Below are 12,990 nucleotides of genomic sequence, written 5' to 3' on the forward strand. Positions count from 1 at the left end.
GTTATTAAGAGATGTCTGTCTGATACTGACCCAAATAGCTGGATCGGGAATAAACAACAGGCTGATCCGAAACCCCTATTTTAATAAATAACAATTCAGCACATTTATATCTATGTATTTATTCGTTAAATTTTGTTTAACAAAGTTAGGAAAGCAATGTTTAAGTCAGGCCTGATGTTGCCTTACCTATAAAATAATTATCCCAGTCTCTTCCACACAATTAAGCATACAGCTTATTACCTTAAACATTAGTATCAGTATCTGTATTGGGACTGAAAAGTCAGATTGGTGCATCCCTATTGTTATACTTTTTTGATCCCCTATAATTTTACATTTAAGGAATGTTGCACTAGAAACCCATTAAAAAAAGAGTTGAGACAAAAAAAAAATCCCTTTGCATGCATTAGCTTCACAGTTTGTCTTCTTGTTTTCTGTTGCTATGAGGAGAAATTGCACTTAAAAATTGAAATGGCTACTGCAAACATTTCAATGTCCTACCTTGTTAATGCTGCCATTACCAAAAAAGGCTCACACTGTCCGTGTGATGCATGTTGTCTTGTATTTGTTCCTTGAATTATTTTCTACCAGATTCTTCTTGAAAGGTTTTGTTGAGAGTTTTTATTTAATTACTTGACTTTTTCTCTAGAAATGCACTCTATCGTTCTCCCACTTTGAATAAAGTTCAACTAAACTTGTGTGTCTTCCTACTTTAAAGATAAGATTTATAAATATAAATATAAGTCATCAATCTTCTTGTAGAGTTGTTCCCATATTTAAACTAGTATTGTAAATGCCTCCGATACGGTCTAAAATGCTGGCTAGGGTATCGGCGAGTACACAAGTCTCTGCACTGATCTGATAACATGTTATCAGATCACATATCAGCAATTTACTTGACGCAAGAACAACAACACGAGTCTTGGTAATATACAGCTGTTAAAAAATGATCATTCATATATATTTTTTCAACACACTGGTATTGTAATCTGTATCGGCAAGGAAAAATAGTATCAGAACATCTCTTCTAGTATCCATTCATTTACAAATAAAATGTCATAAAAGTTTTTGTTGTTGCCCCGAGTCAATGTTGAGATAGTTTTTCCATCTTCAGTGCTGGATGTCCTGTTTGGTTGAAGTGGTTAAAGCTGTGTGCTGCTGTAATTGTCCTGAAATCAAACAGTTTTTAGATTTAGATTTAGTCCAAATGACATGATTAAACAAAACATTTTCAGTAAAAGAAGAACTCATTGTGTGTCACCTGAACATCAGCTGAATATACTCACCACTGATGGCCCGTATCTGGAGTATGATGTTGCTCCACGATGGTCCAGACAGTAGAGCACAGCGTCATGAACGGAGGCAAAGAGATGCCTCTTAGTAATCGACTCGGAGAAGAAGTCACCAAGCTCCAATTGTTCCACCACGGTGGCTGAAGAGAAAACAGTTTTAAAGGCAAAAAATGACCCTTTTCATGTAGTAGAGGAAGTGAGAAGGTGTTTACTCACCTTGACAACCAGCCATGTAGATATCTACGTCAATCTCACTGAAGTCCTTGAAAATCTGTCAATAATGTAAATACAGAATATTTATCCACATCAAAAGTTATCACTTAACAACCCCTTAAAAAATCTCAATTCTTCCCTGTCAGGTGCCACTAATCCTAATCAGCCTATAATAATCCATCTCACAGTCAATAATCAAGGTTTAATTTAACTGCAACAGCACAACTATCAATCATGTGTAACTAGAAGTTAATAAATTACCATGTCAGTGAAATCAGAACTTGCCAAGACTAAATTAAACCCAAATCTTTTTATCTGTATTGAAAATGTGTCATATTTCACTTTTTAATGAGAGCAATAGGAATCTTTTTCTTCATTTTGTTTTTACCTTTGACAAGTCAGGACCGGATGATTGCAGACCTGTATTTATCTTTCTTATTGTCAAATTAATCAATCTATAAATCTATATTAACATAGTAAAAATTGCTGTTAATACAAAATTTCCAAGCTTTCCTTGTAAAACTCCCATGGCAACCTTTATAAATTGCTCATGATTCTCAAATAACGCTTACAGTATTTATTAAAAGGATTTGACAACCGGATGACCTGAAAGGAAAAGTGTTACATTTCAATCAGGGGATATTTGTCCCTGTGGTACTTACATTTTTCATAGCCTTGATAGCCACTGTGTCAATGAAGTTAGCCGTGGAGAGGTCGATGATGATGGAGTGAATGTCCCAAGTCCACTTGCCCAGTGACCCAAGAGAGACCCGCTCCAGATCGTGGCTCAGCGTGTCCTCACTGCTGGAGCCCAGAGTGGTGGTGTCCCCGTCCTGCAGCTCAGACATCCACCCTAAGCTGGTGCAGTCTGGTTGTCCTCCCTTCAGGTACTCCCATCTGCAGGGGCCGTCTGGTGTTTGAGGGGTGATGGGGACGACAAACACTGTCCCGTTCTCCCTCTCAGTCCAGTCCTGCTCCTCCTCATCTATATCAATGCCGTCCAAGCATGTTTCCCTCCAACGGCCGGCCTCCTCCTCCACAGAGAACACCGGCGCTCCAGACAGATGTTGAGCGACCCTCTGTGCCCGTCTCTGCAGAGGGGTAAGTGAAGGAAATGATTCAAACTTCTATAAAGAAGACTTTCTGGTAGCTTGGCCATTGGTCACCTACTGCATTTCTGTCCAGTGTGAGAGCAGGCACTCTTCAGACAACTACTTACAAATCAAAGGACTTTGGTGCCACTTTTCTCACCACATAGAATATAAGGTGACTAATGGCCAAACACCAGAACAAATAGTGTGGTCGTGAAAATGTTTTGTATGTATTCTAAAACAATGGATTGATTACAGCAAACATACCTCTTTCTTGGCTTGCCTTTTTGCCCGTCTCTCAGCCCTCCTTTCTCTACGTTTCTGTTTGGCTTCCTGCCTCCTCTTGTAGATAATCATTTTACTAATGTCGAGCCCACTCTGAAAACAGATAAAGAAGAAAATAAAACATCATTTGAATCTTATTAAAACATAGCAGGGAACAAAAACAAAAAATTATTGCTTTGATAAACAAGAAATTAGAAGAGATTAGAGCTGGAACAATAAGTCAATTAACTGATCAATCTGTTGACAGAAATTGAATCTGCGAGTATTTTGATAAAAGATTAAAGGGAAAATTTGTCACCTTTATTGTGTATCTTCTATCAATGTTGACTGATGGTAGATTGAATCAATAAATTCCTCTGTATGTGATATATTGATCCTGAAAGTTGAGTTTGCACCTGCAAAATCTGTTCTCCCTGCATCCAGCACCGTCATTTGACATCATGTCACGGTGACGTCAATGTGATGTCAAATGATCCAGTGGATTCAGTGACATAGTTGGATGCAAGAAAGAACTACAGGCTGTTTCAACTTGGATTTTTGGTCACCACCTCTGGGGAGTTAGATGTTTTGGCTGACTGGGATATTCAGCTGTATTTATTCGAGCCAGAGTGTAAGGCTGAAGAAATCCGGCGGAGAGAGGCCAAGGCTGCGGCTGCATTAACCGTGCAAGAGGTTATGGACAGGGGGAACCCTCAGGGAGTCAGAAGCTTGTGTGCAAGGCATTCTGGTTTATGTAAGCACTGTTGGCACTGCCCCCAAAGCAAGTGGGGAATGTGTTGCTTCAATTGACAACATTTACCCTTTAGACTGATTGGACAACAACATAAAAAGGTGGCAAATGTTCCTTTATTTGTCTGTCCATGAAACATGCCAAACATTTATCTTGCTTCAGCCTCTCAATGTGAGGATTTGCTGGTTTTCTTTGTCACATATGATAGTACACTGAATATCTTTGGGTTTTGGAGGAAAGGTTGGATAAAACAAGGAATATGAAGACGTCATTGGCCATTTTTTACTATGTTTAGGCATTTTCTAGAAAAAGAATCAACAGATTACTCTCATAAAATCATAAATCATAAAAAACATAATTAGGTACAGCCCTAGAATAAACAGTACTATTGTGAAGAAGAACAAACCTTTTCTTTCAGAGCCTCAAGGTATAGATCAGCATTGGCGAAATATAATGTAGCGGAGGAGCGAAATATAGTAACACCTGGAATCTCTCTCGCCTGCCAAATAACAAATAGTCATTAGCTGATTTATACAAAAAAAAAGCTTTCATGTATGATTTACCATCTTTCTGTCTCACCTCTCTGTGGGTCTCTATATCTACGTACAGTTCTGTACCTCGAACATTTCCCAGAACGGAGTATGTTGGCCTGACCAAAATAAAAACACAACATTATTCTGTGTGCAGTATATTTTCATACAGTATTTTTTCTAATATAGAAGATCTTGCAGCCCAAAATCAGTAATTAATATCTCTAACACAAACATACACACAGTATGACTCAGATACTGAAATGTACTATGGTGAGGTGCTGAGGAGTCTTACATCTGAGTTCTGAAGATAACAGTCATCATAGCAAAGATGATTGATGCTGCAAGACCCAGATCCAGATTGAACAGCATGGTTGCCACCCAAGTGACCAACCACACCACCTGTGGGATGCAGCATGACATTACACGTTCTTTAATGTGATTATGAAAAGAAAACAAGAATGATGACATGTCTAGATTCAACAACAGCAACAGCTAATTCATTTTTTTTTAATGAGCAATAAGCTTCTTACCAGATCAATCTTGCTGCGTTTCCACAGTGTAACAATGTCAGAGTACTGCTTGAACATCCCCTTCAGATTTACAAAGACGATCGCTGCAAGGACAGCCTAAAATAAGCATACCCACATTTTTAGGTATTTAATCAGATGTGTACACAAAAGTGAATGATTCAAACTCAAAAAACCATTAAAATACACAAAAATATTTCATGCAACATAAATATTTACTGCAAAGCTACAGAAAAGACGAGTTGTAGAACAACTTAACCTTTGGCAGCTCCTGGAACAGAGGTCCCAGTTTCAGTATAGTCACCAACACAATTAGAGCTGAGGCCACTCCAGCCATCTGCAAGAACAACACAAAGGTTTTATTGAAATATTTGTGTTCAACAGGTGTGTAAACATTTACATTTGCTCATCAGAAATAAAGTAAGTCCATTGTTGGAGAATATCTTGACAGCACATATTACCAACATTTAGAAGTAAAATGTTCAAGTTTGTTTTCCAATAATTAATTGATTTGATATAGATATTGTTAAGATAAATAATATAAACATCTCTGTGTAGTCAACATTCAGGTAGATTTTCATTAACTAAAATGAGGCAGGTTTACTGGTCTCCCTGAAGTGAAAATAGTTTTTTATGTGATTTAGGTGAACCAGATGACAAAGTCCAATTAATGTATCATCACTCATATGATGATTTAAGAACAACTCTTTCTCTCTCAGGAAAATGTCTCTTATACAAGTTCGACTAGATTAATTCTAGTCAAAAACCTGAGCTGTGTTTAAGAGAGGAAACCATTAGTGTGGCAGATTTCTTTTTGTAGAGCATGAGGCAGTTGTTTGTTTGCAGTTGAATAAAAGTTATGTTCATGTCTGACAAATGTGTCACCACTGCAACTGCATTTTTTTCTGAGTGAGCTGGGCATTTGTATGTGCATGATACACTTGTTTTAAGTGTAAAACTACAGCACATGTTAAAGTAGCATCAGTAAGGGTTTCCACATAGTTCTTATACACATATTGTTGTTATATTTTCTTCAACATCAGTTTCTTTTTACCCTACCTCAATCATCCTTAAATGGGTCTAGTAGTTTGCATATATTTAGAGTATAACTACTGCATGTTGCATGTTCACAGTACTTGTGAGGCCATGCTGATATAATGATGTTACTTCTGTTGCTCACTCACTTGTGTTTTTCCTCCAGTGGTCTCTTGGATGAGACTTCGAGACATGGAGGAGCAGACAGAGAAGCACTGGAAGAAGCCTCCCACTGCATTACAGAGACCCAGCGCCACCAGCTCCTGCAGCAGGGTGACGACAATAGACAAAAGCATGAGCAAGAAAATACAGAAAGAAAGGAATGCAGAGGTATGATAAAGGTACGCTACAGGTTTTTAATGAGAGTTGTGGTTTACCTGATTACTGTCCACATTGTATCCATGTTTCAGTGCAAATGTTTTCCCTAGTGAAATAGATATGGCATATCCAACCATGGCCAATGCAAAAGCTTCACCAATAACTTCTCCAAAAATACGTGCATCTGGTACACTGGGATAACTTAGACTGGTGCAAAGGTAGAAGAGAAGGGAATTAGTTAGTACTATAAAGCTGGGAATATGACTCAACAAATAATTACAGCAGTATAACTTGAACCCCAGTGCTTACCCATTAGGAATTTCTCCAACTACTGAAATAGTGTAGTTGCTGTTCAAGTGGGTATAGGTTGATATGAATGTCCCTGCCACAATCTAAAGGCATCACAGAAAGCATACAGATCATAAACACACAAACCAAAGTCAAATTTCACAACACATGTCAGAATTTCAATCATTAAAAACCTGGTGAATCATATGCTAGATGTGAACCCTAATTATTAGCCATGAATATCTCCTTTTTGCTGTGAACTGCACAAATGCAGAGGCCCGGGCACTGCTGCTGATTCAGCTGCTTGGCTCCACAGCGTCTGTGCTTTTTTAGTTCTGCTGCAACATCAGCAGCTGCACAGAGCACAGAAGTGATAACATAAAGAGAGGTCAGAGAGTGTGTCCTCTTATCAACTCACTGTGATGAGCTCCACTGGGATGGGCACTGGCAGCTTCGGACTGAGAAACGAGTTGAGCTCCTTGGCTGAAATAAGAAACACCATGGACACAGCACTGACCAACAGTGTGGGAAGATGAGTTCTTGGCAGCAACAATAAAACATCCTTCAGAGTCTAAAAATGGAGTAAGGAAAAGCAGGAGGTGGTTAAGGCTTACCTTAAAACACACATATTTAGCTGCACACAACTGATGGTTTTGTCATTTTATGTCAGAATTCAGTTTAAGATTATATATCCACATTGTTAACTTATTCACCGATCTATACTGTACACTAATCTTACAATAAAGACCAAATTTATACTGTCTTATATATTTTTGCTTTTAGTTGCCTGAAATACATCACAGCTCTGTCCACAAAACAAAAGGTGGAGAAGCAGCGTTCTGGAACTCTCAGTTCTTTTAAATTATGGCTGGAGACTTTTTTGTTTGCGTTGCTATTTATTAAATCAAATAATTATTCACTTCATGCACTGGACTGCAGCTTTTTTTTTTATGTAATACATGCCTTTCCTGTTCTATTTTAGCTTGTTCTAATTTCTATTCTCTTCCGATTTTCTTTCTAATAAGTGACTGTTTTTAATTAAAAGCACTTTGAATTACCTTGTGGCAAAAATCTGCTATATAAATAAACTGCATTAAGAGAATCTCAGCACTCATGACACTAGAGTGTCTGGGTGCACAAGGGTTAAAGACCTCAAAGTGGTATAATGAAAAACGCAGCCAAGAAAATTAGATTCGCTCATCATCAAATGCTGCCTTCACAGCAGTCATTCAAGCAGAACCAAATACTTGACAGTACTCACATACACCAGTGATAAGGGACCGCTGAACCGTGTGGGTGAAACTCCAAAGATGTGCTTGATTTGTGCCACCACAGCATGGGCTGCTGCTGCTGTTGTGTAAGCCCGCACGAGAGGTTCAGACAAGTATGTCCCCACAAATCCAAACTTTACCAAACCTAGAACCACCTATGCAAACAATAATTGTGAATGAGTATCGACAGCTGTAACAACTGAATACAACATTATGATTTATGTGGGATACTGTGTTCAGACCTGAATAAGTCCTCCTAGGACAGTGGTAGCAGCCGCCACCTGCACCCTGTATGCGTCCCGGGCAGTTATGTCCACTGCAGAAACATTGGTCCCATTTGTTATGAGGAAATCTGCATCTGGAGCAAGTCTCTCTGTCACACTACCCACCATGATGCTGAGCACCGTAAATGTACCTGAACACAATGAAAGATAGCAGCACATATCATTACAGAGGTTATAATGGCTACAGTTACAACGTTGCTCTCTCTTTCTACTTACCAATGGATATATGACGTGATGTTCCAAAAAAGAAGTAGATCAATGCTGGATAGAGAGACGAGTACAGCCCAAATACAGGAGGTACAGAAGCCAACAATGCATATGCCAAACCTGTGAAATACAGAAGTTATGTTACATCTGAGTTTACTAACCATTTTATTATGAACCATTTTAACTGTATTATTACTGGCAAAAAAAAAAAATCTTCAGAGGGAAGGTTATAAAATGGTTTGTGCAAAATATTACTTGTGAGTCAAAATTATACTTAAGGTTTTTGTCATATACCCTCATGTCATGAAATTCACTTATCACAAGATGACTGGGAAAAAATGTGAGTTTTTGCTGCAGTATTGTGGTTATTCCCTCGACCATGATGGACTACTGTCATACCTTGTGGCAGGTGCATTATGCCCACACTGATGCCAGAAATGAGGTCTGGCATGCCGTAGTCCCAGATTGAGTACTTGGGCAGCCAGTACAACACAGGCAAGCTGCTCACCACACTTCGTTTCAGTTTGGGAGCTGTACATCTTGAAGAGATTTGAAGGATATACACAGTGACAAAAGTTTAAGTCTTTTATTGGCTGACATCTTAAAGCAGAAATTCACTGAAACTGTCTCTCTCTTGTTGACAAAAAGATCAGACCTGACATCCACATCTACAGAAGAGAAAGCATCAAAGTTTCAAGATCAAGCCATAAAAATTGCCTTACCTTAAGGAGTCTTTAAGGTGTTTAGTTAGAGAAGGGCGAGTGTCAGAGTATGATTTTCTCTGCGTAACCTCTTCTAGTCTCTGCTCATCAAGCACTTCCCGCTCCACTCTGTATTTCCCAAGTCTGCGTGTAGAATCCATTGAGCTGAATCTGTCAATATCTTTGCAACTTCAATGATTTTACTCTGTTAATATGCGGTAAAGGTGATTTATTCCAGAAACTTTATCACAAACGGTTCACCCAACTGTCAAGAGGACAGCTGTATCTGCATATGTACATCATATTGCCTAATGGTTACCTATAGTCAGGATGTTGTGGGCAGAGCCTCTTCATTACAATGATGGCTGACTGGAAAAAGCAGAGTATGTAATTATAGTCTTAAAGTGGAAAATATTAACTTTGTTGATTTTCAATGGATGTTTGACAGGTGTTTTCCCATCCGTCCAGGTCTTTTTTTTCCATTCACTAGCAAAAGTAAAGCTAATGAACCATGAAATGTCACCTTAAGCTCGAATTACATCGGTCAAGAGAGTCTTTATGAGGGCTTCATATGAACAACATACTTAAAATATAAAAATAAAAAAATCTATTAGTGGTCAGTTATTATCCAACACAATGCTGGCAAGCCAGGAAGTAAAATATATAAATAAATTTAGTATAAAAACTTTATTATTGTTGTTGCAACAATCTCAAGAATTTGGATTTTATGAATCAAACTTAAAAAACAAGATCTTTGCACCATGGGTGCACAGTATACTGGGCCTTTAAGAGAATGCTGTCATGAAATCTGAATCCAAGCGAGGTGCAATGTTTCATGTCAGTCATTCCAGAGCTGCACGCATGTGACCGAGGCAAGAAAAGTGGAACAAAGAATTACTTCTATCCCACAGTACAATGTAATGCCAATGAGTCAAATAAGGATTGTCAAAATAATTTGGAATATTTGTCACTATCATGTTTTAAAAACAAACACCCTCCTGATCACTCAAACCCTTCTGACCTACTTGCTGCCTGACACAACACTGTCTATTTTGGGTTAGCAGCTCAGAGGGCCACAGCAGTGGAGGGGGTACATATCTTTGTCTCTTGCAAGAGCTCAGACCCTCTCTAAACCCCCTGACTGACACATTCGGCAACATAAACAACAAATGGAAAACATGGATATTTACTTGTCTTTTTAGACCAAAGAGAGCAGAAGAGCTGGAGACTATGGTAAGGCTTGTACAAATGAATGCTGTATAATGTGAACAGATGTAGTGCTAACTTATGAAAGTGCACATATTATTTGGACAATGGTGAATTTTGCTCGTATTTGTTATATCCAAAGCTAATTAGATATACTCCTTAAATGTGAAGTTCATGGAAATATGTTAACAGGTTTGCCATTACTTAAGCCATTATAGGAATGTGGTTTTGTTTGACTTAAATATGCTTTTATGGTTAACATCTTTGTAATGCAACATTGATTACTGGTATTATTGGTTAATCAAGTATTACAACAATTACTTAATTATTTTACCTACATCATCAGGATACCAAGATTACCAAATGAGCATAAATAAAGAGTTGATTTGTCTAGCAGTTATAGCATTACAAATACATTTCACACCAGCATGTGCTTATTAAACTGCGATTTGATATCATAGGGATGGTTGCTCAGTATTTGTTTATGTTTTTTGTATTTGTTTTTCCAGAGACAGCGTCCTGACCAGTTGTTCAGAGTGCATAAAAAATACTTTGTAACTTTTTAAATATCATTGTTTCTAAAAGAAGTTGAGGCAAAATGGATCTTACGGCCAAACATGGGCTGGTGCTGCTCGACCAGCTGAGGAAGATGAGGGAGAGTGAGCATCTGACAGATGTGGTGCTGGTTGCTGAGGGCATCAGCTTTCCATGTCATCGGGTCGTTCTGTCCGCCTTCAGCCCATACTTCCGGGTAATGTTCACATGCGGCCTCCGTGAGTGCAACAGCAGAGAAATATTCCTGCGTGACACCCCTGCAGACAGCCTGGCCCTCCTCTTGAACTACATGTACTGCTCCGATCTTCCTCTCACTAACGCCAATGTACAAGGCATCTCTATTGCAGCCTTTCTCCTGCAGATGGATGACGTCTTCACTCGCTGCCAGCTGCACATGACCGAGAACATGGACGCCTCAAACTGCCTTGGTGTGCATTACTTTGCCCGTGACCTCGGTGCAGAGGAACTGGCTGACCATGCTCAGCGCTTCCTGCGGCAGAACTTTGTCCAAGTCTGCCAAAATGAGGAGGTCCTGGAGCTGGAGGCCCATCAGCTGGGGAAGCTCCTGACTTCTGATGACCTAAACATTTCACGAGAAGAGACCATCCTGGATGTGGTCCTACGCTGGGTCAGACACAGCACTCTGATGGATGGAGAGGTCCGTATTCTGCACCTTCCAGAGCTCCTGAGGAAGGTCCGTCTGCCACTGATAAATGCCGACTACTTAAAAGAGGCAATGAAGAGAAACACGGCCCTGCTGGCAAACGCTGAGTGTCTAGAGATTCTCAATGAAGCCTTGGAGGCCACAGCGATGCATCCAGCAGCTGCACCACGCCAACTCAAGCTGCGGTACGGCATGGAGACCACAGATCTGCTGCTCTGCGTTGGAAACGACGGAGCCGGGATCAGGTCTAGATACAGCAGCTACACTGAGCGCAGCTTTTGCTACGCCCCGTCCACAGGCCGCATCTACTACATCACTTCACCTCGCTATGCAGAGGCTCTGGGGTATGTGTGTGCCGGGGTTGTAACTGAAGGAAATGACATTATAGTGGCAGGAGAAGTAGGTGCACGAAGAATGGCCCGACAGAAGGACATTAATGTTGAGATTTACAGGTAAGACATTAGGTGACACACTTGATAACTACATGCACACACATGGCACTGATTGTTATGTTGGGTTGCCAGGTACAAAGTAGAGGCCCAAGGAAGCTGGGAGTGCCTGACGTCAGCAGAGTACCGTGATTCATACGCTCTGGGCTCACTGGGTGACACTCTGTACCTGCTGGGTGGGCAGATGAAGCTAAAGAACCAGGTTCTCATCACTAACTGTGTGGAGCGATGGTCTCTGCAGGGAGGACCCTGGCGCAGTGCAGCACCCCTGCCTCTACCTTTAGCCTATCACAGCGTGGTCAGGATGAAAGATCGCCTTTATGTGATGGGTGGTCGATCCCCACAGGTGATGACAAAACATATTTACGCGTGTTAACTTCTGAGCAATAACTTTGAAATCTAGAGAATCAGACTTTAACACATTTAACATGAGCTCAGTGTCTGTATGCGGCTCCTCTCTGATCGCACCTGCTCTGCTTTGTCAAACTCTTCCACCATCCAGTCATACCGGATGGATGATGAGCCCGACCGTCTTAGTAACCGCCTCCTGGAGTATGATCCGAACACAAATAAGTGGACAGAGCTGAGTCCCATGAAGTTCTCAAAGTACCGCTGCAGTGCTGTTGCACTGAATGGCGAAATTTTTGTGATGGGTAATATTAATTGTTCTGTTGTTAGTCTTAAATCTCTCTTGGAATGCATATGATTTGATGATTCTGCAACATAAATTAAGTTGCATGGATTCCTGTAACAATCATTTTTTCAAAAGGATTCTATGTGTTGATATTAAAAAAAAACTATTTTGCAGGGGGGATTGGATGTGAGGGTGTGGATCGTGGACAATCACGCCGCTGCCTCGACGCTGTAGAGATCTACAACCCAGATGGAAATAATTGGAGGGATGGACCTCCTCTCCCATCTGCACAACTGTCACTGCGCACCAACGCCTCAAACGCAGGAGTGGTGGGAGGCAAGATCTATGTGTGTGGATACTACAAAGGAGCAGGTAATGAAGAATAGTTGTATCCAATGAATGAAGAGTTTTTAAGATGACTCCAAGTGACTACATTACCCTTTCTGTTTCTTTACTACCTTTAGATCGTCATGATGATATAACCAAAGAAATTTTGGAGCTGAACCCCTGGGAGAACCGGTGGACGGTGGTGGCTCGGCACGCTCTGATGCATGACAACTATGACGTCTGTTTAGTGGCAAATCTCAACCCAAGGGGACTAATGTCCCCACCTGCAGACTTGGTTAACCAGTGACACACCCGTCAGATTAAGTCAAAGTCTGTTTAGGAGCATACACAAAGGAAATGAATTATTAATTATCAATGCACTT

The 12,990-nt window shown here is 40.2% G+C and overlaps 2 protein-coding genes across 2 annotated transcripts; one reads left to right on the forward strand and one right to left on the reverse strand.

Annotated features, from left to right (window-relative positions):
• Positions 1 to 19: 19 nt before the first annotated feature.
• Positions 20 to 9,107, reverse strand: slc26a6l (solute carrier family 26 member 6, like). Its single transcript, XM_054616434.1, has 19 exons — positions 8,794 to 9,107; positions 8,471 to 8,610; positions 8,081 to 8,191; positions 7,823 to 7,995; positions 7,571 to 7,735; positions 6,728 to 6,880; positions 6,331 to 6,413; positions 6,081 to 6,228; positions 5,853 to 5,966; positions 4,928 to 5,005; positions 4,672 to 4,767; positions 4,434 to 4,540; positions 4,188 to 4,257; positions 4,015 to 4,107; positions 2,861 to 2,971; positions 2,165 to 2,593; positions 1,506 to 1,560; positions 1,284 to 1,429; positions 20 to 1,166 (listed from the first exon to the last, which is right to left on the reverse strand). Exons 1-19 carry the CDS (start codon positions 8,931 to 8,933, stop codon positions 1,140 to 1,142), a joined length of 2,439 nt encoding a protein of 812 aa, XP_054472409.1. The 5' UTR covers positions 8,934 to 9,107; the 3' UTR covers positions 20 to 1,139.
• Positions 9,108 to 10,576: 1,469 nt separating this feature from the next.
• Positions 10,577 to 12,914, forward strand: kbtbd12 (kelch repeat and BTB (POZ) domain containing 12). The gene is made up of 5 exons (XM_054617774.1): positions 10,577 to 11,649; positions 11,722 to 11,992; positions 12,149 to 12,299; positions 12,455 to 12,652; positions 12,745 to 12,914. Exons 1-5 carry the CDS (start codon positions 10,577 to 10,579, stop codon positions 12,912 to 12,914), a joined length of 1,863 nt encoding a protein of 620 aa, XP_054473749.1.
• Positions 12,915 to 12,990: the final 76 nt, after the last annotated feature.

Source organism: Anoplopoma fimbria, chromosome 17 (assembly GCF_027596085.1).
Source record: "Anoplopoma fimbria isolate UVic2021 breed Golden Eagle Sablefish chromosome 17, Afim_UVic_2022, whole genome shotgun sequence".
In the NCBI taxonomy this organism is placed as follows: domain Eukaryota; kingdom Metazoa; phylum Chordata; class Actinopteri; order Perciformes; family Anoplopomatidae; genus Anoplopoma; species Anoplopoma fimbria.